This window comes from Culicoides brevitarsis, chromosome 2 (assembly GCF_036172545.1).
Source record: "Culicoides brevitarsis isolate CSIRO-B50_1 chromosome 2, AGI_CSIRO_Cbre_v1, whole genome shotgun sequence".
NCBI lineage: Eukaryota > Metazoa > Arthropoda > Insecta > Diptera > Ceratopogonidae > Culicoides > Culicoides brevitarsis.
The window spans coordinates 36569805-36596587 of record NC_087086.1 but is presented as its reverse complement, the minus strand read 5'-3'; the positions used below and the strand labels follow the sequence as shown (position 1 = coordinate 36596587).

General features: G+C 25.1%; 1 protein-coding gene across 1 annotated transcript in view; it reads right to left on the bottom strand.

Annotated features, from left to right (window-relative positions):
- LOC134831159 (uncharacterized) overlaps positions 1-26783 on the bottom strand; it is a 57265-nt gene that overhangs the window by 8988 nt on the left and 21494 nt on the right. Inside the window, exons 3-9 of the mRNA XM_063844818.1 lie at positions 24813-24949; positions 17642-17779; positions 15275-15379; positions 13185-13270; positions 9694-9930; positions 6302-6460; positions 4178-4356 (exon numbers count right to left, since the gene is read on the bottom strand). Coding sequence (XP_063700888.1) covers positions 4178-4356; positions 6302-6460; positions 9694-9930; positions 13185-13270; positions 15275-15379; positions 17642-17779; positions 24813-24949 — 1041 coding nt within the window. The remainder of the gene's footprint in view (positions 1-4177; positions 4357-6301; positions 6461-9693; positions 9931-13184; positions 13271-15274; positions 15380-17641; positions 17780-24812; positions 24950-26783) is intronic.

Here is a 26783-nt window from a genome sequence, read left to right as displayed (position 1 = left end):
TTTACATGAAAACGAGACAAGACGGCAGCGCAGCTCATCATGCGAGCTAACGAGAAGGGAACAAGCACACATATAATCACAATAATAACTATTCTCCGATCTTTTTAGTTTGTTCGTGCTCTTTGTACGTGTAATTCCGCTTCAAAGTTTTAATTAAAGTAATTATACTTTTCTATCCATTTCATCTGTGTGGCATCGTCGTCGTCGATTCGAAGAGAAAAACTTTTAATCAGTTCCAATGCTTGCGTTGCTGCCTTATTTTTCAATGCAGATGCGGAGGAAATTGAACTTTTATAGAGCTGTGTGCTATACAAATCATTTTAATTCAAAAAGGTAACAGAAGAGAGACAGAGAGACACACACGTCATAAGTGACTAGATTAGGAGGATCTTCTTCCGTTTCAGGCACAAAATCGTATAATTTATAAAGTGTGAGACAATAGCGATAACCAAAATGAATAAAATTTTACTGCAGATTTCGGCTTCATTTCTATTCAAATAGTTATGTACGGTACGGAGACGAACAGAACACATACAATCGAATTTGAGAACATCAATTTGCAAATCTCAGATGTAGATGCCAAAATGAAAAATTTCTCGAGAAACGAGTGAATGTGTTCTCTAAAGTGAAAAGGAGTTGATTTAAGACCTCGGGGAGTTAGTTTCAGACATTTTGAGGAAATTGTAGGTAATTAATATAGTTTTGAATTAGCAAAAGGCGATTTTCAAATTTTTAACGGTCATTTTTTGAATTGACATTTACAAAATTTTTTATAAAAAAAATCATTTTTCTTAAAGATGCTTAATTTTAAGAATTTTTTGATGGATTGATATCTTAAAATATAAAATTAATTTTTTGAGAGTAATTTTTATTATTTTTGTTTTTGAAAGAATTTTCTTTTTAAATTTTTGACAGATGTTTAATTAACATTTTTGGAGTTAAAATTCATTCATAAAATATTTTTTAAAAAATAGTAATTTTAATTAAAAATTAAATTTCTTTAAAAAAAATCAAAATAATCCTCAAAAAATTTATTTTATATTTTAAGACAGAAAATCCATCAGAAAATTCTTAAAATTAAGCATCTTTAAGAAAATTTTAAAATTTTTTTTATGGAAAATTTTGTAAATGTCAATTCAAAAAATGACAGTTAAAAATTTGAAAATTGCTCTTTTTGCTAATTCAATTCTAATAATTATTAAAAAGTCACAAAAAATGTCTTGTAGCTTCTAAAATATTTTTTGTTTGAATTTTAGTAAAAAGAAAAAAAAATTTTTTTTTAGAAATATCAAATTAAAAAAAAAAAAAAATAATTTATTTTTAATTCAACTTAATTTATTTATAATTTCATTTAATTTAATTTATGTAAAAACGAATAATATTTTTTTTTCTTTAATTAAATTAAAATAAAAAGAATATGTTGGTCAATAAAATTATTTCTTAAACATATTTTCGTTTAAATATTTTTTTTTTAAATTTTTAATTAATTTTATTTTTCTATTTTTGAAACAAAAAAAAATTAAATAAATTAAATAAATTTAAAAATTAATTTAAATTTGATTTAATTCAACTAAATTAATTTATTTAATTAATTAATTTAAAAAAAAATTTGAAATAAATTTTTACAATTTTTCAGCAATCGAGACTTTATATTTACAAAAATTAAAATAATTAATAAAATTTTCTATTTTTAGTTACAGAATTCCAAAATGATCCCAAAACCTGCAAATGTCAAAAAATTTGTCATAACTTGACTTTTCTTATCAATCTCCCCAGCAAGAGCTGCGCTTCATTTCCTACATCCGACAACAACAATATAAGGCAATAGTATTATTAAGGGCGTCTCACTGGAGCAGCATTCGGAAAATTTTATGCCAGAAACAGACAGAATAGAACAAAATGCTACAAAAAACACAAACACACGAGATTCGTGGAAACGAGAGCGAGAGAGACACAAATGCAAAACACATTTATGAATATTTGATGAAATCGGTGTGTCGGAGTGTGTGTGGGTTGCTCCCCGTAGACCAGAATTTTGTTTGATTTGGAAACGCCAACGACGACGTGCAAGAGGAACAAAGTAAGCACATAAACCTTTATTATTTTCCTTATTTTTACGTTCGCGTTTTTTTTTTATTTTTTTCCGAGTCACAAAAAAATCATCGGGAGTTTGAGTGATGATGACGTCGAATAATATTTTGAAATAATATACGGAAAACTGACTGACTGTTTTTTTTTTTTTGTTTTTAAATTGAAGAACGTTACCTGATAAGCAAGAAGCCTCGAGGTACGAAGCAGAAAAAAAACATGTTCGCAAAAAAAATTCTGTCTCAGGCAGCAGGCATGGCAAACAGACATGAAGAAGGTTAAAAACACGCACTTCCTTTTGTGTATCATTTTTTTCCGCTTTTGTTTTTTTTTTTCACATATCACAAAAATTGGAAAAGAAGAAGAGGAAGAAAAAAGAGATGTCATGTATGAAGAAAACGACACCTCGAGGGAATTTTTCGGGTGCGATTGTCTTATTTACCTACTTGCGACGTTCGTTCGTTCGTTTTTGTGTCTTTATTTACCCAATTTGGAGCACACAACAAAAAATATGACGAATGATGAATGCCAAGTTGTGATAAGAAAGTGTTAAAAATGGCAGACAACGGTGAAAATTCGCCAGGGATAAGGGATACGTGAGAGGAATTTTTTTTTGCCGTTTGGTTGGTGAGTAATGGATTAATAATTTTTTTGTTTGTTTGAATAAAATTTACTTAATTTTGCTATTTTTTTGTCGAATTGATAATTTTTCTCATAAAATCCAAATTTTTTTTAACAAGAATTATTAAAAATTAAATTTATTAAAAAATAATAAAAATAAATAAAACTATTAAATTATTTTAAATTTCTTTTTAAAAAATATTTAAAAATTCTTAATTTTAAAAAATAATATTTTTTTATTTTTTATTTAATTTTTATATTTTAAATTAAATAATATTTACTTTTTAATTATTTTAAAATTTTAAAAATTAATTAAAAATTTAAAATTGAAAAAATAAATAAAAGATCTTAACTTTTAAAATAATATTTTTAATTTTATTTATTTTTTTTTAATTTTAAATTAATAATTTTTTTTTATTTTTTAAATTATAAAAAAATATCTCTGAAAGTTCAGAATTTACCATAAAAATTAAAAAATCATTTAAAAATTAATGAAAAAATATTTTAAATAAAAAATGATAAAAAAAAATATTAAAAAATTTATTTAAAATTAATTATTAAATTTATTTAATAAAAAAAATAAAAGATTAACTTTTGAAAAAAAAATTTTTATTTTTAATTTTTATTTTACTAAATTTTTTAAAATTATTAATTATTTTTAAAAAATTAATAAATTAAAAATAAAATAGTTTTTTTGAACAATATTTTAAAGAAATATTAATTTTCGGAATTTGCGGAAATTTTAATTTTTAATGACCTTTTAGATTTTTTTTCTAAACATAAAACAAACATAAAATAAATTAATTTTCAATGCGGAAATTTTAATTTTTAATGACCTTTTAGAAAAAAAAAAATCTTTTCAAAAAATCTTAAGTAAATTTTCATTAAAAATCCATCAAAGCAAAGTTTAGTCAATAACTTTTTTTCAAAAAGAAACAAAAAAGTCACTCTCTAAAATTAATCACGACTTTATTTGCACACTGAAATCGAAAACACACAAAATATAATTAAACAATTGGTTTGCACAACGTAACGTCAAGTCAATTAAAGTTTAATTATGGCCTCCCGTACCGACTTTTACAAAATGAAAATCTGCTCGTAGTTCGGTGAAACCACGAAAATTTTACATGTTTATAAACTCTGCTCTATCCGGCGAATAATTTCTGCTTAAAAAAAAAATAATTTTTATACACCTCGATAAACTATCCTAGAAAATTCTGCATCAAGCATATGGTTTGTGCGCGCGGCAAGACCAACAAAAACGTAATCAATTTTTTAATTGGATTATCATTAAATTATTATATTTTATTCCAGTAAATTGAATTTTACCGATATTATGCAATTTTCTGCCTCTTTCTCCCTCTCTCGCAGACACACAAACTCACGTATTTTGGCTGCATTTCGTGTCATTGTGTCGTGATAAAGTGTTCAAGTACATGATCGACGAAAAAAATTGCAAAAAACTTACCCGGACTCGATGCGTTTATGTGAAATTCGCACTTGCCAGCACTTCCTTTGGCGTAGTTGTAAGAGTCGGAATCAGCAAAGAGGATATCCACGTCGAGCTCAAAGCCACGATTGGGGATGCTGGATTGTAATGGCGCGGAAAACGGACTTGAATGGAAGGCAACGAGCATTTCGGGACCACTGAAATAAAAGGAAAATTATTCAATTTTATTCAAAAAAATTTTTTTAAGGATTTTTAGGTCAAAAAATTGAAAAATTAATTTTTTTCAAAATTAATTATTTAATATAAAATTGAAATTAATTTAAAAATTAAAAAAAAATTAATAAAAAAAAACATAATAAAAAATATAATTTTAAATTAAATTCGAAGATAAATTAAATTTTTATTTAAACTCAAAGATCAATTGAATTTTTATTCAAATTTTAATTAAACAATTTCTTTTTGAATTGAAAATTTTTATTTTAATTTTTTTTGTTCAAAATATTTTTTTTAAATAATTTTAAATATTGAATAAATATTAAAATTGAAAAAAAATTGATTTTTAATTTTTCACCTAAAAATCTTATAATAGATTTTATAGAAAAAAAATAATAATTAATTTAATACAAATAAAATTATTTTAAAAAAATTCAAATTTAATTAATTTAAAATAATAAAAAAAAAACAAATAAAATATTTATGTAAATTTATAAATTATTTCAGAAGTTTGAAAATAGTAAAAAATAATATCTTGAACAAAAAAATTATTTTTATTTTAAATATTTTAAGATTAAAATTTTAAAAATTATTATCTTCATTATTAATTTAATTATTTATTATATTATTTTTATTTATTTTTTTAGTTAAAATTTTTAAAATAATTTTTAAATTTTTTAAATCCATAAATTGTGAAAAAAATAATTTATTAATTTTTTTTTAGATATTTTCCAAAATTTTTTAAACTTACAAAATTATCAGATTCAAAAATATTTTCCGTTAAAAATTATTTTTTAAAATAAATTTCGACATTATCTAAAAAAAATCCCATTAAAATTCCCTTCACATCTTCAATTTTTGTTTTGTTTCTTGGCCATGCACCAAAGAATCTCCCCCGAAAAAAAAAATCACGAAGAAAAAAGTGATAAAGTGTTAAGACTCTTCTCTCTGCGATGGACGACCCTTTTCTCGACCCAAAAACAAATTTTCTCCGATTTTTTTTGTGTGACACAACAAAATATGACCGATAATAAAGAAACGTTTGTACGTGCGTGTTTGTGTCGGTTCCATTCAAATTGTGCGACGCTTGTCTTAATCTCGTTATGATTTATTAGTATGCGACAAATGTATCAGTAGTGCCCTATCTCGTCGTCGTCGAAAAAAAAAATGTACAGAGAAAAACTTTTTTTTTTGAATGCAAAAAAAGGCTTGAAAAAGTTTCGTTTTGCATATATGACAATGAGAGCATAAGTTTTTTCGTTGTACTTTTGAAAGGCGCTTAGAAGTGACGACATACGAGGATAAAGAGGCAGACAATGAACGTATGGTTTGAAAAAAATACGAAAAAAAAAGTTTTGCTGATTTTTCAAAGATTTTGTCTGTCTCGACTGCCGTGCCGTGTGTTCAATTTAAAAAGTTTAACGGTTTCATTTACTAAATGCGATGAGATTAATATTCCAGAGACATAAAAAAGCTTTATTTCGAGGCAGGCGAGCGAAGTGCATCAAAATATCTCCTTCTCGGTACGTTCGAAGGTATTTTCTAAACTTTTTCCCGAAAGGTAACGACTTTTATGAAGAAAAAGTAAAAAAAAAATCCACTTATTTTTTTTTGCCATGCCGTCAACTTTCCAAGTCTTGCATTTATTCCATCCATTCATAATATTGGAGATTAAAACTTTTCCGTTTCAGATACTTCTTTACAGCGCCACGCTCGATAAACGTGTATAAATTTCTTTCTTTGGGGATATTATTTATATCTCCTCTGCGAATTTTCTCCTGACGACGACGACGAACGAACGAGGAAGAGATTTCACGGAAAAATATCGTCTGAATCTGATAAGAAGACTTTTTTTTCGTGTCTTAAATCCGAGTGATTCTTTTTTTCGTTCGTTTGCGATGCGGTAAAATAAATTGGATTACAACTCACCGTGAAACAACTTTCGGTAACCAGTCGCCTCCGCAATACTTGGCAAGAACAGGATCATTTGTCGAACTGCCGTCGTAGAAAATGAGATGATCACGTTCGCCGGTGCAATCGGACCATGCACGAACGGATTTTGATGTCTTGTTGAAGCTGGCGATGGAACTGAAATTAAAAAGAAAAATATTTTTTTTAGTTGGAATTTTTTTTAGGTTGAATTTTTAATTTTAATTACTTTTTATTTATTTATTTTATTAAAAATATTTTTTTTGTTTTAAATTTAAGAAAAAAATTTTTAATTTAATTTTTATTATTTTGTTTAATTAATTTTTTAAATTTATTTAATTTTTTTTTATTTTTATCCAAATTTTTTTTGCATCTGTCAATTATTTTTATTTTATTTAAAAAAAAAATCTCATTTTTTGAGAATTTTTTTATCTAAAATAAAAACATTTTTTAAATCTAAATTTAAACTTATGAAAATAAAAAATTATTAAAAATTTAATTAACAGATTAAATCAAATTAATTGACAAATTTTGACAGCTGTCATATTTTTTAATAAAATTTATTTATTTCAAAATTATTTTGGTTAAAATTATTATTTTGTCTAAAAATTTTAATTTTAATCAAATTTAATTTCAGAAAATTATATTTTTATTTATTTATATTATTTTTATTTAATTTAATATATTTTTTTTGACAAAAGAAAATATGACATCTGTCAAAAAAATTTTAAGAAATATTTCAAAAAAATAAAAATTATTTTTTATTTATTTTAAATTTTTGAAATCTTAAAAAATAAAATTTTTTAAAAATTTGAAAATTAATTTTAAATTAATTTTTAATTTATTTGAAAAATATTTAATTAAATTTTAAAAAAAATTTTAAATTAATTTTTTAAATATTTAAAATCGTGAAAAAATGCTTTAAAATTAATTAAAAAAAAAAATAACGAAAATTTTTGTAAACATTTTTTATGGGAAAATTTTTTAAATGAAAAATAAATTTTTTCTCAATAGAAAAAATTCTTTTTCAAGAAATCAACTGAAAACTTCCAATCAAGCAATTCCTCTCCTTTCCTTCCCGCATGTCCTCTAATCAAAAATTCACACTTTTTCTTGTCTTTGCCTATCTTTTAATCTTCCCCATGCCTCGTCGCTAACTACACAAAAAAGGGCATTTCCGCCTTTGATTTCCCCCGAACTGACACACTCAAGCCATCAAATCAAAGAAAAAGTCGATTCAAGTCACGACTTTACCATCCTCTTGGTCAACTCTTCTCGTTTTTTCTCGCAGTAAATAATAAGCAAAAAAAAACTCCTTGATCCCATGATTCCTTTTTCCTTTTCTCGATTTTTTTCCTCGTGAACCACTTTATCTACTTCTTTGAGCTTTTGAAAAAAAAACTTTTTATTTGCTGTGATGTCATCGACTGACAAATTAATTTCCTCTTTTTTCAGATTTTTTTCTTTTCATCATTAGAAGATGGCCTGTTTATGTTTATTTTATTTGTTTTTTTTTTTCGTTGGACTCAATCGATGAAAAAAAGATAAAAAGAAAGAAACATTTTTGGTTCCATTCAATGGCATTTAACATAAGTAATTGAACTGAAAATAATCCTCTTATTCATAAATTACGATGCGGAACTCACTCGTTGGCGTCGTCGCTGCGATGATGTGATGGAAATGGCAAGGAATTGCAAAGAAATAAGAATAAAATGAAAACGAATCATCATCAACGGATGGAATATTGATTTCGTTACTCGTTGACTGTGTCTATTGTTGTTGTTGTAGCTGTCAATTTGTGCGATGGAATCAAGTAATTTATCTTATTTTCTTGTTTCACGAGTTGATTTTTTTATGTTTATCGTGTTGCGGCTTTTTTTTTATGAAAATGCTCTTTAAAGAGATTTTTTGTGGCTAAATTTAATGATTCTTGTATTTTTTTTAAGAAAATAAAAATTTTATTTTTTTTAATTCATGAAATGACAAAATTTGCATTTTTAATTTTTTTAATTCAATTTTAAAATAATTTAATTTTTATAATATTAATAATAATTTAATAAAAATAAAAAAAAAAGAATATTTTTTGTTATTTTTTTTAATTTTTATTTAGACAAAATTTCGCATTGAAAATTATTATTTTTATCAACAAATTTATTTTTTTTTGTATTTCGCAAATTTAATGCAAATTTAGCCCCGTGCATAATTTAAAAAAAATAAATTAATAAAACCGCATTTTTTTCTTTGAAAAGCGGTAATAAATTTATCAGAAATGAATATTAAAAATATAAAAAATTATTTTTTTTAAATTTTATAAAAATATTTAACAAACTGCTTTTTCTCAGAAATTAGCCAAATTTTTAGCAGATTTAATATTTTTTTTTTAAATAAATTTTTTAAAATAATTTTTTTATTATTTTTTAATAATTTTAATATTTAATAATTTCATTAAATAATAATATTCAATTTAAAGGACTAAAAGTTTAAAGCAAAAAAATTTTTTTGAACATCTCAAGGTCATTTGAAGATCAAAAAATTTAAATATTTTTTTAAAACTTACTTTTAAGATGAGCCTAAGCTCAAAATGTGTGTTCAAAAAAGTCAACTAAATTTTGAACAAAAATTTGTAAAATTTTGAAATAAATAAATTAAAAATAATTTTATAAGAAAATAAAATAAAATAAAAATTAATTAAATTTGTGAATTTTTAAATTACATAAATTGAAAATAAATTTAATAAAAAATTAAAAATAATTATTAAAAAATTAATATTTAAAAAAAAATAAAAGAATCTCGAGTTTTAAGTAATTTTATTAAAAAAAATTAATTAAATAAAATTTTTTTAAGTAAATTTTCTGAGTAATTTTATAATAAATTATTATTTTTTTATTAAATAAAATTAAATTTTAAATTAATTAAAATTAAATTTATTTAATAAATCATTATTATTAATTATTTTTTATTTATTTATATTTATAATTTATTTTTTTTTTATTTTTTTAAAAAATTATAAAAATTTTTTCTTTTCAAGAAAACTTTGTTTCTCTAAAATTGATTATTTACTTTAATTTTGTTATTTCAAGTCACTAATTGCTCAAAGACTATAAATTTCAAATCAAAAAGTATCACAACCAATCGTTCGTATGTGACAATATTCTAAATTTTCACTGAAAATCCCTCCCAATAATTCAATTTAAACATCAATTATCTCCCTTTTATCTTGATTTCAGCTTAATTGGCAGCTGCAAATCGCATCTCTTCTCCGAAAGCTCTAATTAAATATTCCTTCTCGGTAAATTCGGTGAGAGCCATCACACATGCTGCAGCGCGCACCGACAGGCGTGTGATTGCGAAACAAACATTCTTAAAATAATATTATTATTATTATTACTTACCGTTTAACAAGTGCTTTGTGTTCGTTTTCTTGGCCCACAGCCACCATCGCATGTTTACATGTTGGCACAACTTTTTGCCGTATCGTCCAGTAGCACGTTACATTCCGTGGATACATGCCAGGATAATTGGGACTTTGGAGACGGCACTTTTTGCGGTAACATTCGTCGAATTGCCGCGTGCAATACGTGCCCGGCGTAACTTTGCCCAGTTCGAGCAGCTCGTTTGGCGAACCGTATCTGCGAAAAAAATTAAAAAATTTCTTTTAAAGATTTAAAACTCGATTTTTCGTGACATGAGACGGAAGAAATGCACCGAACATTAATTAAACGAGACAATCGCATCAGGAAATGGACACGCATGAATTGCACAACAAACACGAGAGAGAGAGAGAGACGGGACATTAATGCACCAGAAAAAGCCTTGTTAATGCCCGAGTACGTGATTTATGATAAATACCATGTTTTACGATAAATTTTCACACAAAATGAATAATAATAACTACTAACAAAACAAGACAAAAGCAAACGCATGAAATACGAGGACGTCGACGATGATGATGATGATGCTGTTAATAAAGAACAAATAGAATATAAAATTTATATAGAGAGAGATTTTGTCGTGTCGTGTGCGTTTGTGCAATAGAATGGAAATGCAATTGTCGATATGTGTGCAGCTCGGCTCGTGTTCGTGTGTGTGACGTGCGACAAGAGAAGTTTTTGAAATGCTGAACAGATGTTTAAATTATCAAAACTTGTTTATTATTGCTTCATGCCTTCATTTGTGTGTGCAAACTTTTCCGTCGGATCTCGGAAATAAAGCAAGGAAACGTCCAGAAGAGAAGGGAACAGAAATGGGTGACATAAAAACTGAGTTTGAACTGCATGCGGGAGTAATTTTTGATTGTTTTTAGAAAAAAAGACAATAGATGGCGTTGTTAGTAATGAAATTTGAGTTTTTGGCGATAGATGGCGCTTTTATTTTAATTAAGTTGAGAATTTTGGTTAATAAAATAATCTCAAAGACATTTAAAAAGTCCATTTTTTAAGAGATTGAAGACATTTATAATTTTTATCAACGAATTTGCTCAACAGATGACGTTGAAAATTACGAATTATCAATTTTTGCCTTTAGATGGAGCTCTTAATGCATTCAAAATAAAGTTTTGTGTTCATAAAAACTATTTTTTAAAGACAATAGTTTGTAAAAAATACTTTTTTGGACTATTAAGAGCTTTTCCAATAATTTCTTACAACAGATGGCGCTTTAAATAAAATTTTTAGTTATTAAATTGAGATTCTTAGCATACAAGACTTACTACGTTTAAACATTTTAACATTTTTAATAACTTTGAAGACTAAAATTTTGTATTTTTGAGAAAAATAATAATTTTTCAGAATAACTTTTAACTTAAGATTTAAAAAATAAACGATAGATGGCGCTTTTAATTTTAAAATTCAACTAAAATTTATATGAGGTTGATTTTTTGCTTCTAAATGAATTTTGGGTTAGAAATTGTGAAATGAGGAGTACGAAATTGTGAAATGAGGAGTACAAAAATGTAAAATTTGTGAATTTTAATGGAAAAAGACTTCAGATAATGAGGAGTATGAAATAGTGAAATAAGGAGTGTAAAAATATGAAATGAGGAGTACGGAAATGTGAAAAGAGGAGTAAGAAAATGTGAATTGTTCACATATTTAATCTAATTACTTTATAAATTTCAGTTTTTTGCATCTTAAAAATGTCCTACATTTCAATACTCCTCACTTCACAATTTTATACTCCTCTTGGCATTTCAATAGCTTCATATTACCTTTAAATCAAGGACTTTTCTCACTAAAATATACATATTTCACATTTTCTTCCTCCTTATTTCAAATTTTTTCATGGCCCTTACAACAATTTCATATACCTCACAACCCAATAGACTGTCCCATTGACTTAAATTGTCCAAAAATCTCCATAATTATATCTACCGATATTGTATATTCATTATAGAGCATGGATTTTGTTCATTATATTGAAATTCACTATACGGAGCGCTCATTATATGGAAATTCATTATACGGAGTTTCTTACGTATCAGGGGTTTTTGAGAAAAATAATAATTTTTTAAAAATAGCTTTTAAATTATGATTATAAAAAATTGACGATAGATGGCGCTTTTAAATTTTAAAATTCAACTAAAATTCATATGAGGCTAATTTTTTGCTTCTGAATGAATTTTGAGTTAACCATTGAACATTTTGTAAGAAAATTTGTTATATTTCGAAATAAATTTTCCACAATAGATGGCGCTTTAGAAATCAAAGAATTTTTTAGGTTTTGCAATCTTTTTGGGTTATTTTTTTTTTCAATTATGATTATTTTTAATTTATTTTTATAAAAATTTTTTATTTTTAAATTTGAGCCCTTAGAAGTATTTTGCTTTAAAAATTAGACTTTCTTATTAATATTTTGACAATAGATGGCGCTTTAAAAATTTTAAAATTCAACTGAGCTTTATTTTGAGATAATTCATTGATTCAGAAAGTAATCAAATCATTTCAAATGAATTTTTCGAGCTCCAAAAATCAAATCTTTTTAATCTTTTGTATAAATGAATATTTTTATGCTTTGAAATAAATTTTTCAACAATAGAGGGCGCTTTGGAAACTTAAATTTTTTACGTTTTGCATTATATTTTGTTTTTTTTTTTTAATTATATCTCTTTAGTGTTGAACCCTTAGGTTCTTAGAAGTATTTTACTTTAAAAATTATCCCTATTTTAAAATTATTTTGACAATAGATGGCGCTTTATTTCTGAAAAACCTTATTTTCTTACAATTTCTCTGTTAAAATATTATATTTCTAAGATTTTTGTATTACCTAAAGTGTTTCTCATGAAGTATAAATATCAAATTTACACACTTTAAGACATTTTCTAAGAACTCCCGACATCAATTTAGTCCACATATCACACACACAGCTTTTTCCAATAAATTCTCAACCAATTACTACCAACAAAATTTATATTGACAATCACTTAATCTTTTCATCTTCGCTCTCTGTTGTTCTTCGGGTGTCGTTTTCGGCCCAGACAAAGACAAATTCTCCTCTTCACATCTTCGGACAAAACTTTCCAATCTTCTCTACGACACCCGACATTCATTAGTCTTTGTCTTGTTCGGAGGAGCATTCTTCAGACACGTATTCAAACATGGGACATTCCAAAAACGCTTTGGAGACGATAAATAGACAAAAAGCTACTTTGCATGGTATGGCATAGCAATTTATTACCGATAAATTTTTTTTTCAGGTTTATTCAACGAAAAAGGTCGACTAAATTTTTAATTTTTTGATGCGTGACGGTCGCGACAAAAATTTGTCTTTGCAGCAAAATCCCCCGAGAATCGTGAGAATGTTTTAATAGAAACATCGAGAGGCAGAAATCACGTTACAAATTACACAAACAAACGCAAACACACAGAGATCCAGGAGGAAAACTTACCGAACAATGGCTTCTGATTGTGGAATAAACTTGTAGCGAATGCTGAATTCGAACGGTGTGGCTGTCTGCATTGGCGCATGAAATACCTGTGAATACAAAAAGAGAGGAAAATTTTACTTGATTAGAATGTAAATTATTCATCAACTTTATAACTTTAACGCAGCGACACACAAACAGTCGAGCAGGCAAAATATGACGACACACCAAATTATCTTTGCGATGCGTTTCGGTTGTTTGCCTTTTTGAAATGTTCTGATGATGATTGTGTGTTTTCTCTCTCTTTCTCTCTCCGTTGCTGCTGCGAAATGCATTTGGAATTATAATTTTTCGGGTAACATGAAGAGTTTCACCAATTTTACAGTAGACTTGAGCCTTAAATTGGGGATAGAGCTATTTGGCAGTCATTCGGCGGAAATTCGGGTTTTAAAAAAGGGGAAAGGAGTCGATTGGAAATTGCCAGAAGGATAAATGTGTTTATGAATTTTATTTAAATTAGGAGTTGAAGGGAGTTAAAGTCGGAAGTTAATATTCATGGCATGAAGTAATTTTTGGTAATTTGTGATAAGGGATTTCTTGATTTTTTTTATCAAGAGACGTTTTAGTGGCGAATTATTCAAAAAAAAAAAAAAAAAAAAAATGAGAGATTTTTCAAGAAAAAATTAAAAAAATATTTAAAAAATTAAATTAAATAAATATTAAAAAATTTTAAAAAAAATTTGAAAAATTAAATTAAATAAATATTAATAATAAATATTCATGAATTTATTTAATTAAATTTGAAAATAATTATTAATTAAATTTAAAAATTTTAAATTTAAAAAAAAAATTATTCAAATCTATTTGATTTTTTTTATTTCAATTTTAAATCAATTCATATTTTAAATTTTTGATTCAATTTTTATTTTAATTTTAAAAATTTTAATTTAATTAATTTTAATCATTTAATTTAAAATTAAAATTAATTTAAAAAAAAATTAATAAATTTTTTTTAAATTTTTTTTTAAATTTTTTTTTTTAATATTTTTTTTTTTTTTATTTATAAAAATTGACCATATTTAATAGAATTTAATTTTTTTAAATAATTTATTTTAAAAAGTCAAAAATTAATTTTTTTAAGCTTCAAAGCTTATTAAAATTTTTGTGAAAAATTATTAAATTTATTAAACTTAAAATTTTAAATTTTTTCTTATTAAATTTAAATTAAAAATGTATAAAATTGTTAAAAGTTGAATCAAAAATAAAAAAAAATAAAATTAATTAATTTAAATAAAATAATTTCGATTATTCAGACATTTTTCAAACGTAGCACTTAAAAAAATTTATTATCGTTAAAATAATTTTTAATTAATTTTTTTTTTATTTTTTAAGGCACTCTAACTTATTGCTCTTTAACTTAAAAAATTTTTTAATAAAAAATATTTATTAAATTTTTCAATCTATCACAACAAAATTCTCGTTTCTAAAATCTAATCAATTTTTGCTTTGAAATTAATGCAAAACATCCTTTTTGACCTACTTTCGACCATTTTTTACCCCAAAATAAACCAAACACAGATCAAATGTACCTGAAACTAGCTGGATACTACTCGCCAAAAAAAATGTTATTTAATTTTTTTAATTCAATAGATTCGACTGATCGGACTTGTAACATTCTGCTGTTTTCTATTGCTTGACAATTTTTCCCGTGTTTTCATTTTTTTTACGCCGAAATTCGCATGAAACGAACACACCTGCCTTACATTTCGCTTCGAACTCAATTTTAATGTAATTGCAAAAGGATGTGATTCGATTTTTGCCTATGAGGGTTTTCAGCTAGTTTTCTACGAAAAAGGGAAGTAAATTGGATTTTTTTTGTTTGTGTGTCACTTTTGAAACTTTAAAAGGCATTCTTCTCTCTCCGCAGCAAGTAAAGAGTAATTTATCAGAACATGTCAGAATTTGACCTCAATTCGAAAAGGGGGAGATTGGTCAGTTGACAATACACAAGAGTCATTAATTTCGAGTCTTGCCACAAACGAAAAAAAAAGGAGAGTCGAACACGTGTTTGGGTTTTATTTTATCAGACTTGACAAAAGAGGGAGAAAAATTACCTTTACTGATGCCGTTACTGTTGATGTCTCACTGAAATATAATTGATGACCACTGGCTTTGCCGCACCACGATCCGCCTGTGAAAGGACGTCCCAATTCGCTCAACTAAAAAATGAGAAAAAATCGTTAAAAAGTTTTGAAAGAAATTTTTGTTTTAAATCTCTCTCGTTGAATGCACGGAAAAGTCTGTGTCGCCCATTTAATAATATTTCTTTGAAAACTGGGGCATATCAATTATTTGGCACACGCTCATGTTCAAAATAAAAAACACATTCCAGTGAACTTATTTAACAAGAGATACGTTACAACATTGCGATGTTTGGAAAACATTTTAACTTAACAAGTTTCGTTTTTTTTATTTCATTTTTTGTTGTTAGTAATGTTTGTTGTTTTGCCATATGAATGTGTTCAAAAATATTTTTGGTATTTATTTTTCTTGTTCTCGAGTTGCAAACTTTTTGTTTTTGCTCCTTGGACTTCTTGTTTGTTTATATTTTATTTTGCGATAAATTATTAAAATTAAATTTGTTAGTTTTATGAGAGAATTTCAATTGTTTAAAAAAGTTAAGGGTCTCTATAGGAGGTCTTCGAAGCTCAAAAAAAAAATTTTAAAGCTTCAAGAAGAAATTTTCAAACTTCAAGAGTAAATTTTAAGACCTCAAGAGTAAATTTTAAGACCTCAAGAGTAAACATAAAGACCTCAAGAGTAAATTTTAAAATCTCATGAGTAAATTTCAAAAGCTCAAGAGTAAATTTAAGACCTCGAAAGTAAATTTTAAAACCTCATGAGTAAATTTCATGACCTCGAGAGTAAATTTTAAAACCTCATGAGTAAATTTTAAGGACCTCAAGAGTAATTTTTAAGACCTCAAGAGTAAATTTTAAAACCTCAAGAGTAAATTTTAAGACCTCATGAGTAAATTTTAAAACCTCAAGAGTAAATTTTAAGACCTCATGAGTAAATTTTAAGACCTCATGAGTAAATTTTAAAACCTCAAGAGTAAATTTTAAAACCTCAAGAGTAAATTTTAAGACCTCAAGAGTAAATTTTAAGACCTCAAGAGTAAATTTTAAGACCTCAAGAGTAAATTTTAAAACCTCAAGAGTAAATTTTAAGACCTCAAGAGTAAATTTTAAGAGCTCAAGAGTAAATTTTAAGACCTCAAGAGTAAATTTTAAGACCTCAAGAGTAAATATTAAAAACTCAAGAGTAAATTTTAAGACCTTAAGAGTAAATTTTAAGACCTCAAGAGTAAATTTTAAGACCTCAAGAGTAAATTTTTAAACCTCAAGAGTAAATTATGATCCCAAGAGTGAATTTTAAAAACTCAAGAGTAAATATTAAAAACTCAAGAGTAAAATTTAAGACCTCAAGAGTAAATTTTAAAACCTCAAGAGTAAATTTTAAAACCTCAAGAGTAAATTTTAAGACCTCAAGAGTAAATTTTAAGACCTCAAGAGTAAATTTTAAGTCATTGAGAAAAATATTTAATTCTCAAGAGAAAATTCAAGGACCTTAAAAAAAATTTTAGGACCCTTAAAAATAAAATTTCCCGCCAAAAATAATGAAGACACAATTCAACATAAAATTAAGATGATTTCCTCTCAAAAATCCCCTCTCAAAGTAAAAACAATGTTCCGTTAGTCCTTATAATCAGAACCATCAGGCATCATGGTGAGTTGAAATATGGTTTACGTCAAATATTGTTTCACTACCAAGACAATGTAACACACAAAAGGGAAACAAAGTACGGTCAATCCCTGTCCATGTTAACATTTTTTGGTTCGAAATTCTCGTTTTTTTTTGCTGAAAATGTGTCTCGGTATGTGTGAAACGTTTCGTTAAACACACACACACAGTGACTGACAAAGAGCTTTATTTATAATGATATAGTTGCTCAGTATTCCGTTCGAGTAAATGTTCGAAAGAGAGAAAAAAATATATATTTAGAAAATTTCTTCTATTATTTTGCTGCTGCTTTTTTTTCGGGTTAGGTAACATTTTGCGGTCATTTGACAAATAATGTATTTTCTTTTCTGACAAATTTTAAGTGAAGTTGGTCCAAAGTGGATGGATATTGGTTAGTCGATAGCAGTTCAGTAGGTTATATACTACGTGCCATTGCGAGATAAACGAGATGTGTCGGTAATAATCAGGACAGGACGACAGTATTTTTTCTTCATTGTATTTTTTTATTTTTTTTTTTAGTAAAGGAGCAATTTATTTATTTATCAGGTGTGAGACATGAGATGAAAATAGATTTATATGTTCTTTCTAAAAGCATCGAGAGAACAACGATCATTTGTCTTAATTTCTCGGCACAAAAAAAAATCGGACTTTGGCCAATGTATCAATTAGATAATCACCTGCATAAATCCTTCGGGGCATCCTGGCAATTCACCAACAAGCTGACTGGATATTAATGCAGTAGCATCCCCATTTTCTAAATCACTATCAACTAATCCCTCGTCAAAGCGTCCTACGGAGAACGAGTCGAAAATTATCTGAAAAATAGAGAGAATAAGAGAACTTGTTACGTTTCGGTTTTTAATAAATTGACATCTTTATCAGGTTTTTTAATGCTCTGTAAAGGAAGAAGAGGTAAGTTTTACTCTTTTAGACTTAAATTTAAAGTTTTTGAGGTTAACTTAATTTTCTTATGGATCATATTGATCTTTCAGAAAATTAAGTTAACCTCAAAAACTTTAAATTAACCTTTATTGAAGATTTTGAGGAAGATATATTTGATCTTAAGATCCTTAAAGACCTTCAAAGTATTTCTTTACAAAATTTAAAGAAATATTTTGAAGATCTTTAAGCTTTTAAAGGATCTTAAGATCAGATAGATCTTTCCCATTGATCTTTCAAACAGATCTTTTTAAGGAATTATTTTAACATCTGAACGAATTATTTTTTTTTCAGATGTTATAATCCCTTAAAAAGCGAAAATCTATTCCAATTAATTCAAACCAAGCAAATAAATTTATAAAAAAATTACGATCTTCACAAAAATCAGAAATCCGTTACTATCCTCAGATGATTTAGAGAAAGATTTAAATCCTCAGGATGTTAATTTAACGTTTTCAGGGATTCGATGAATTTCTGAAGATCTTTTCAGAGACTTATTGAATCCCTTAAGAGTTTAAATTAACATCCTGAGGATTTAAATCTCTATAAAACATCTGAGGATAGTAACGGATTTCTGATTTTCGAGATCTGAGGCTAGTAACTTCCTTTCGAACGTCAAATTCGTCCCATTTTATGTCAGAGAGTGTCGCATGTGATTTAAAATAAAGACAAGTCATTTATTCCGTTATTGTCTCAAGCCTTATTTTCATAAGGAACAAAAATAACAAATCAGGAAGTACGACAACCGAGAAAAAAAGATCATTAAATCAAATGTCAATTTATTTTAAGATGTCTCCCTTTCGCTCATCGTCATCGTTTATAATGACATAAATCAAAAACTTTTTCTCCTTTGCGTCTATTTAATCATAAACTCTGCAGAAAATTTCTGCAAACGTTTCACTAATCAAGCAAACATTTTTGTCGAAGACGACGACGCACGACGACGACGACGTTCGGTACACAATTTGACAAATAGCTTGTCTTCGCCAAACTGATGTGATGATGAACCAAAAAAAAACGAGAAGAAAAAATAACAGAAAGATGGATTTGCTGCTTCACACAATTTATATAATCAAAGAACAACAATAGATGCTTAGCTTTGCAAATTATACAGATAATGCCTGTCTTCGTAACATTCGTCGTTGTCGTTTGTTCGTTGTTTCTGTGTTGTTCAAACAGGACACATTCATTTTTCTCTCTTCACTTTTTTTTTCGTCGGTGTGTGTGTTTCTCTCTGATGTTGGTTCCATTTCCTGCCAGAGCATCGTTTGATTTGTTATAACAAGCGTCAAAGTTGAAAAAAAGGAAGTTTGAGGCACATTTGAATTTTTTTTCTTGAGATTTGGCAGCAAACGGGTCTGTCTGTTTCAATTTTTTCCATATTGAGTTAAATTTTTGAATAATTTAAAAAAAAATTTTGACTTTTTCGTTAAAATTAAAATTTTTAAAATTAAAAAATTATACAAAGGCTTGAAAAATTAAGAAAAAAAATTATTTAAAATTAAAAGAAAAAAATTTAATTAATTTTTTAAAATTTAAAATTAATTAAAATTAATTTATTAAAATTTAAAAAAAATAATTATTTTTTTTTATTAAATTCATCTTAAAAATTTTTAATAATTAAAAATGAACCAAGGCATTCAAGATTTTATTCAATCAAAAAATAAAAAAAAATATTAAAAATTAATTAATTGAGTTAAATTCAATTTTTCTCGAATTTATTGAAAATTTAATAACAAAAAAAAAAATAAATAATTATTGCAAGTAAATAAAATATTATTTTTAAATACTAAATTAAGGATTTTAGAATAAATTTTGTTTTAATAGTTGGGGATTTTTTTAAGATTTTGAAAATATTTTAAATAAAAAAAAAAAATTAAAAAATAGAAATTAAAAATAATTCAATAATTTGGTAAATATCATAAAAAATTTTTAAACCATTTTTCTAAAAACAAAAAAAAAATTATGCAAAATAAAATTTTTTAAACACAAAATTGAGCTCAAGATTGATGAAAAAAATTATTTTTTTAAATAAAAATTAAATTAAATTAAAAAAATAAATTTTTGAATTTTTTTAAAATTTTTTAGAATGAATTCGAAAAAAAATAAGGATTTTTTTGTAATACAAAATTTTTGTATTTCTTAAAAAAATTAATTTGAGCAATTCTTAATAAAAATTTTTTAAAATAAATTTTGTTTATTTTTTAATTAATAAAAATAAAATAAATTAAATAAAATTAATTTAAAATAAAATAAATTAATTAAATAATATTAAAAATTAATTAAAATACGCTTTTGTGCTTCATTTTCGATCATTTGATTAATTTTTTCACATTTTTCTGCTCTAAACAAAAAACTGCTGATCACGCTGCCTTCCGATAACAAATTACGTGTGTGGTTCACTCCGTTGATGCTCCCTCAAACATCATCACAGACACCGTCATGTCCATTAAAATAATCGAATGGGCTTCATTCAACATTTTTTTGTGTTGTTGTTGTTTCATTGCGTCGGTTTGTCTTCCTTTTGTTTCGTTCACTTCAATTTATTGTTTTGTGAATTTGCGAACAGATTAAACGCTCCTAAATCAATCATCCATTAACTCGCCAAAAAATGTTAGCGAAACAGGAAGAGAACGAGCTATTTACTAAAAAATATGGACATGTAATTGGTTTTAACTTTTCACAATTTGTATTTTCTTCTCGTTTCCGTTTTTTGTGAAAATTTTCGTAAAATTGTTGCTTTTACCGCGACGACGAAAATTCATCGATGTCAGTAACAGTCATCAACTTTTGGACCAGATTTTTATCGATTGAACAGTTATTTACTCTTTTTTTTTGCCTGCGTGCGGTGTACCGCGATTATTTTTTCATTCAAACTTTTTTTTTCCGCATTTTTTTATGAAAAGGAAAAAAAAAATTAATAATAAACGAGAAATTTCCTTTTTTTCGTTTCTTTTTCGTTTTTTCCAAAAAAATACGCAAATTTTACCAATTTTCGGCGTGACATTAATTAAATCTGAAAAAAAAAACTTTTTTTTCGTGTCTGTGTCTGACATCTTTCATGTTTTCTCTTTCGTAATTTTTTTCCGCGAATCAAGATGAAATCTCGAAATGTCGAGTGATTTTTAGCAGCGAAGGAATGGATGGACCCAATTGTTTTTTTTACTGCGACAAAGTTGATCAAAAAAAGCAAAAATTTTTCCGCAAATTAATTTTTATTATGATCCGATGACATTTTTCTATCTTTTTTTTTTGTGTGCGCTCGTTATTATCATTATGTTACACAAGAGATTCACTCAAGAAGAGTTGTTGTTACGAGAGTTTTTCGAAAAAAAAGAAAGAAAAAAGAAAGTTTTTCATTCGGCTTCACATATTCTCTTTTAATTAGCTTAATTGAAGTACTATTCTTTTGCTTTTTTCCACACATTTCGCAACCTTTCTCGCAACTTTTTTCATCGGAAAAGCCATAATAATAAACATTGCATTCAGCTTTTATTTACTCTCATTTTATTTCTGTGTCAACAATCATTCGTCATAGGGACGTGCTTGATGCGAGCGCTTTGACTGAAATAAAAGTGGTAAGTGACAACTTTTTACAAGAACGACAAAAAAATAAATAAATACGGTGACGAGGAGGAGGATGGTTGTGTCAGACGTGACCTAGATGTTTCCGGATCAGATGTTAAATGGGATGTTAATTATTTGACGAGAAAGGGATTTTTTTTCTCGTCGATGAAAAAGTATCAAGGACGTTTTTTTGCGAAAAGTTCATTAGGTTTCGAGGAATTGTTGGAATTGCTTGTAATGAAATTTCTAAGAAAAAATTAAGCAAAATTGTTTTTATTGTTGAGATTAAAGAAAAAAACTTCAAAAATTCTTTTTTTTTCGAAAGTAATTAATTTAAAATTTTTTTTTGGCAAGAATAATTTTTAAAATTTCTTAAATTTAATAAATTTTTTTTTTATTATTTTTTTAATTTTATTTTTTTTATTTATTTAAAATATTAAATAATTTTATTTTAATTTATTTAATAATATTTTTTTTAATCTTAATATTTAATAAAAAATTTTAAAATTAATTTAAATAAAATTAATTCAAAATTAATTTAAATAAAATTAATTAAAAACTAAAAAATAATTTTAAGACAATAAATTAATGATTTTAGCTTTAAATTTTTTAAGAATTTTGAGTAAAAAAAAAAATAATTTTTTTTTGAATTGCATAAACTGTGAAAAATTATTTTTTTTTAATTTTTAAAATTATAAATTATGGATAAATTTTTTTTTTTAAATTTAATTAAATTTAATTTTAAAAATTTAAAAAAAAAAAATTATTTCAATAAAATAAAAAAAATTTTTCTTATATTTTTATTAAAGGAAATATTTTTTATATATTTATTTAAATTACTTTAAAAATGTAATTATATTTTATTAAATTTAAAAATTATTTCTTACTCAAATCCAAAAAAAAATTTTTTTTTGTAAAAATGAAATAATTTAATTTAATTTTTTTTTTTTTTGATTAATCAATTTATTAATAATAATTTATTTAAAATTATTTAATTTTATTTTTTTTATTAATTATTTTATTAATAATAATTTATTTAAAATTATTTAATTTTATTTTTTACTTTTTTTAATATGTTCAGTATTTTTTAAAAAATTATTAATTAATTATCATTTTTATCAAAATTTAATTTTTTTAAAGAAAAAAAAAATAATTTAATTTTCTTTGGTTGCTTTAAGATTTTTTTTTATTAATTAAATCATAAAAATAATTTTTGCAAAAATTTTCAACATTTATCCTGCTTAAAATTTTTAATTAACATTCAACAAAAAATCCTCATCTCATCTAATTTACAAGCAATTTCATGTCTAAAAATCATGTTTTCACATATTTTATTGCTAAACTCGGAAAAAAATGTCAAATAATCTCTAAACCAGGTCATAAAAAACTCAAAAATTGCTCAAACGAACATTTTTACTCATTTGTCAACATTAATAAAGAAAATAAAAAAAAACGAATAATAAACTTATGTCATGAGAACCTAAAAATTTCAACAAGAACAATAAATTCTTGTACAAACATTCTCATCATCATCTCCATTGTTGTGTGTTTTGCCAAAAAAAAAAAAAAATTGTCGAGCATCATCATCGGGGTTGTAAGAAAAATGATAATAATAATAAGCCAAAGTACACAATTTCTCAATTAAGCAAAAAGACAGAAAATTTTCTGCTAAAACTTCTAAACATTCCATTAGTTTTTATTATTAAAACGAGAGAAAAACGAGGCAAGTGAGAGACAGAGAAATGTGATGTGTGCTAACGGAGAATCATCATAATAATAATCATCATCAAATGTATCTTGTCGTCCCTGCTTGAGTCGTGCTTCGTCGCTTGTTGCAAAAACACAAAATTTTATGTTGCTTTTTCTCGTTTTTAAGGTACGAGAGCTCGTAAAATTCCTCAGCTCGATCATCAGTCGTTGCATTTTCTGACGATGGCGAGCATGATTTTTGTGTCGGAAAATGTAATTCGTCGTTGTTTTTGTATGAAGTCAAGTCTCGAGGGTGCAGTTAAACGAAAAATAAAAAAAAACATATTTTACAGTTTTTTGAAATGATGGAGCACGTTTACAGGGAGAAAATAAGGCAAAAGTCGCCAGATGGAAGATGAATGAGCGTATTTACCAAATTTATTTTAAAATTTTGCTTGAACATTAATAAATTTTGATTTTCTTTTTTGAAAATATTTGTGAATTTTAATAAATTCTAAGGTAAATTTATTGAAAAATTTTATTTTTTTGAAATTTTGTCAAAAAATTAAGAAAAAATTAAAAAGTGCTTTAAATCTCTTTTAATACATTAATTTTTTTTAAATTTTTTTCACGATCCTTAAAGGATTTTTAAAAAAAAATTAATTTTTTAAAAAAATTTTTTAATTTTTAAAAATAGAAAATCAAAAATATATTTTTAAAAAAATTTTAAAACCTTTAAAAATTAAAAATAATTTTTTTAAATTAAAATAATTTTTTTTTTAATAAATTTAAAAAAAAAAAATTAAATAATTAAAATTAAAATAAATAATTTAATTAATTAAAAAACTTATTTTTTTTTTAATTAAAAATAAATAAAATAATTAAAAATAAAATATTTTTTTAAATTAATTTTAATTTTAAATAAAAAAAATAATTTTTTAAATTTTGAAAAAATTTATAATTTATAAAAAAATATTTTAATTTAATTTTTTAAAAATAATTTTTAAAAATCCATTAAAATTTAAATTTTGAAAAATTTTTAATTTTAAAAAAATATTTTTTTTAAATTTTACAAAAAGAGCTAAAAATTATTTTTTATTTTTTAATTTTTTTTTAATTTTTTAAAAAAAAAATTAGAACTCTTGAGTTTCAAGAATAAAAAATTACTTTAAAATTTTACGCCTTCACGCCTTTATCGCCGTTTTTTTTATTTTTTCTTGTAATGTCACTCCAACAACTTCACTTAAAAATCAGCCAAGCACCTCGGCAAGCGTTAATTTACGAGAATTCACACATAAACACACTTGACATGAAAGAAAAAGCATCATGCACGCCCGACGTACGTAAAATAATCGCAGAAAGTGTTGTTGTTGTCGTTCGGTTGGAGCAGCAGTCATGACTTCTGACATGTTAAATGTGATACATTAGTTTATGATGTTATTTGAAGGACTTGGGACATGTTGGAACAACGACATCGTGATTTTCTCGGCAAAGCATTTGTCTTCATTGTCGTCATTTTTTGTCGTTTTTTTTTCGTGTGAGGTTAAGAACGAGGTCACATTTTTTCCTCTAACTTTCAATTATTTACGGATTAACAAAATTACGCCCACAAAGTTGGCGAGTAGCAAAAAAAATTCTTTTGAAAAGGCTTACCTGTACAATATCTCCGTTATCGTGTCCGGAGGCAGTGAACGTTAAATGACACAAAAATGGCAGTTTGTTCCATTGTGGCGGTGGGACTCTTATCGCGTATGTTCTGCCAACGTCGCCGTAATACGTCCGATTGCAAACTGGAAAAAAATAAGAGGAAAATCCAAATATTAGTCGGAATTAGAGAGAGATTTGTTCAAAAATTGCTTTCATGAGATGAAGAGAAAAAGAGTTTTTTTGTTAATTTTTTTTTACAAAAAAAAAAAAAAAAAAAAAAAAAATTAAATGAAAAAAATAAATTAAAATAAAAATAAAAAAAATTGAAGCTAAATGATAAAAATTTCATATTTTTTAGTTTTTTTTCATAATTTTTAATTTTAATTCTTTCTTTAATTTTTCTTGACTCTGTGAGATCAAATTTTAAAAATTTAATAAATAATTTAGAGTAATTTAAAAAAAAATATTTTTTAAACAGAAAAATTTTAAAATAAAAAAAATATTTAAAAAAAAATAACAAAAATAATTTTTAAAAAATTTATCAACAATCAACTTGAATTAAAATAAAAATTAAAATTTTTTTCGAAAAAAATTTTAAATAAAAATCTTTTAGAAATAGTTTAAAAAATTACATAATTTTAAGAGATTTTTTTTAAATTTAAAAATAATTCTAAATTATTTCAAAGCAATTAAAAAAATATTTAAAAAATAAAAATATTTAAAAAATAATAAAATAAAAATATTTTAAAAAAATAATTTTTGAAGAATCTTTTGAAGTGCAAAATTACTAAATTTTATTTTTTTTAATTTAAAAAAATATATGTTTTTTTTTTAATTTAATTTTTTTAAATTTAATTTTCAAAATTATTTTTAAATTTTAATTTATTTTATTCAAAAAAAATTAAATTAATAATTTAAATTAATAAATTAATTTTCTTTTTTTTAATAATTTTTATTTTTTAAATTTTCGGTTTAAAATTTTTAATTCTTACCGAAAAAAAAAATATTTGCGAAATATCAACTTTTCACAAAAAATATAAAAAACGAGACAATTGTACAGAATTAATGACATAAAGAGAATCTCTAATCAGCACACTGTCAAAATAGGCTGTCCCGGTGCCATTTTCACCGAAACAAAAGACAAAGCAACGTTGAACTGACACACTTCACTTGACAAAACGGAACGAACGACGCAAACAAACAAAAGGCGAAAATTCCTCCTGTTCAAAAATCAGTTTAAAAAAATAGGCAAGAAGAGTCGTCGTACAAACTGTCACAAAACAACAATCCACCTGTCTCGTTTCCTTTTATCACATTCATCATTTGAATGCCTTTTATTTCTTGTCTTCTTCGGCGAGGCACGAGGCACGCCAGAAACAATGAGCGACGGAGAAAAAATTAGCACAAAGGAATAAAATATTTTATAAATAAAATACATCAGCTAGTCAGGCATCAAGGCAGTAAAACACAATAAAATACATTGTTTTTTGTTGTAATCTAGCAACACTTCTACCTTCAAACAAAAATCGCTTCATGCATTATGGATTTTGTACAAATGGTAATCTCTCTCGTTCGTTCGTTTCTCGTTTTGTTTCGCATTAAAATTGCTCGTTTCTCGCACAACACGGAGCATCATCATGAGACTCAATTTTATCTATTTTCATCTTTTGCAAAGTAAATTTATAATCCTCTTTGGATGTTTACTGCCGTCGTCCTCTGTGTGTGTACGTGTGGGATGGTTTTTGCATCAAAAAGTAACAAAAATAAAACACAAAATAAGTGCTCCGAGACATTCGTGTCTTTGTGCCGAGAGAACTGATTAGTATGAAGGGTTTTCATTTTTGCAACATTGTGTTTGACTTTTAATAACAAAGAAATTTTCAAACAAAATTGGATGATCAAATTAAGGCAAGAACAATGAGGAAAGGTGTTTCTTGTTAAATTCTAAACAAATTTGATTTTTTGTTAATTTTTAGT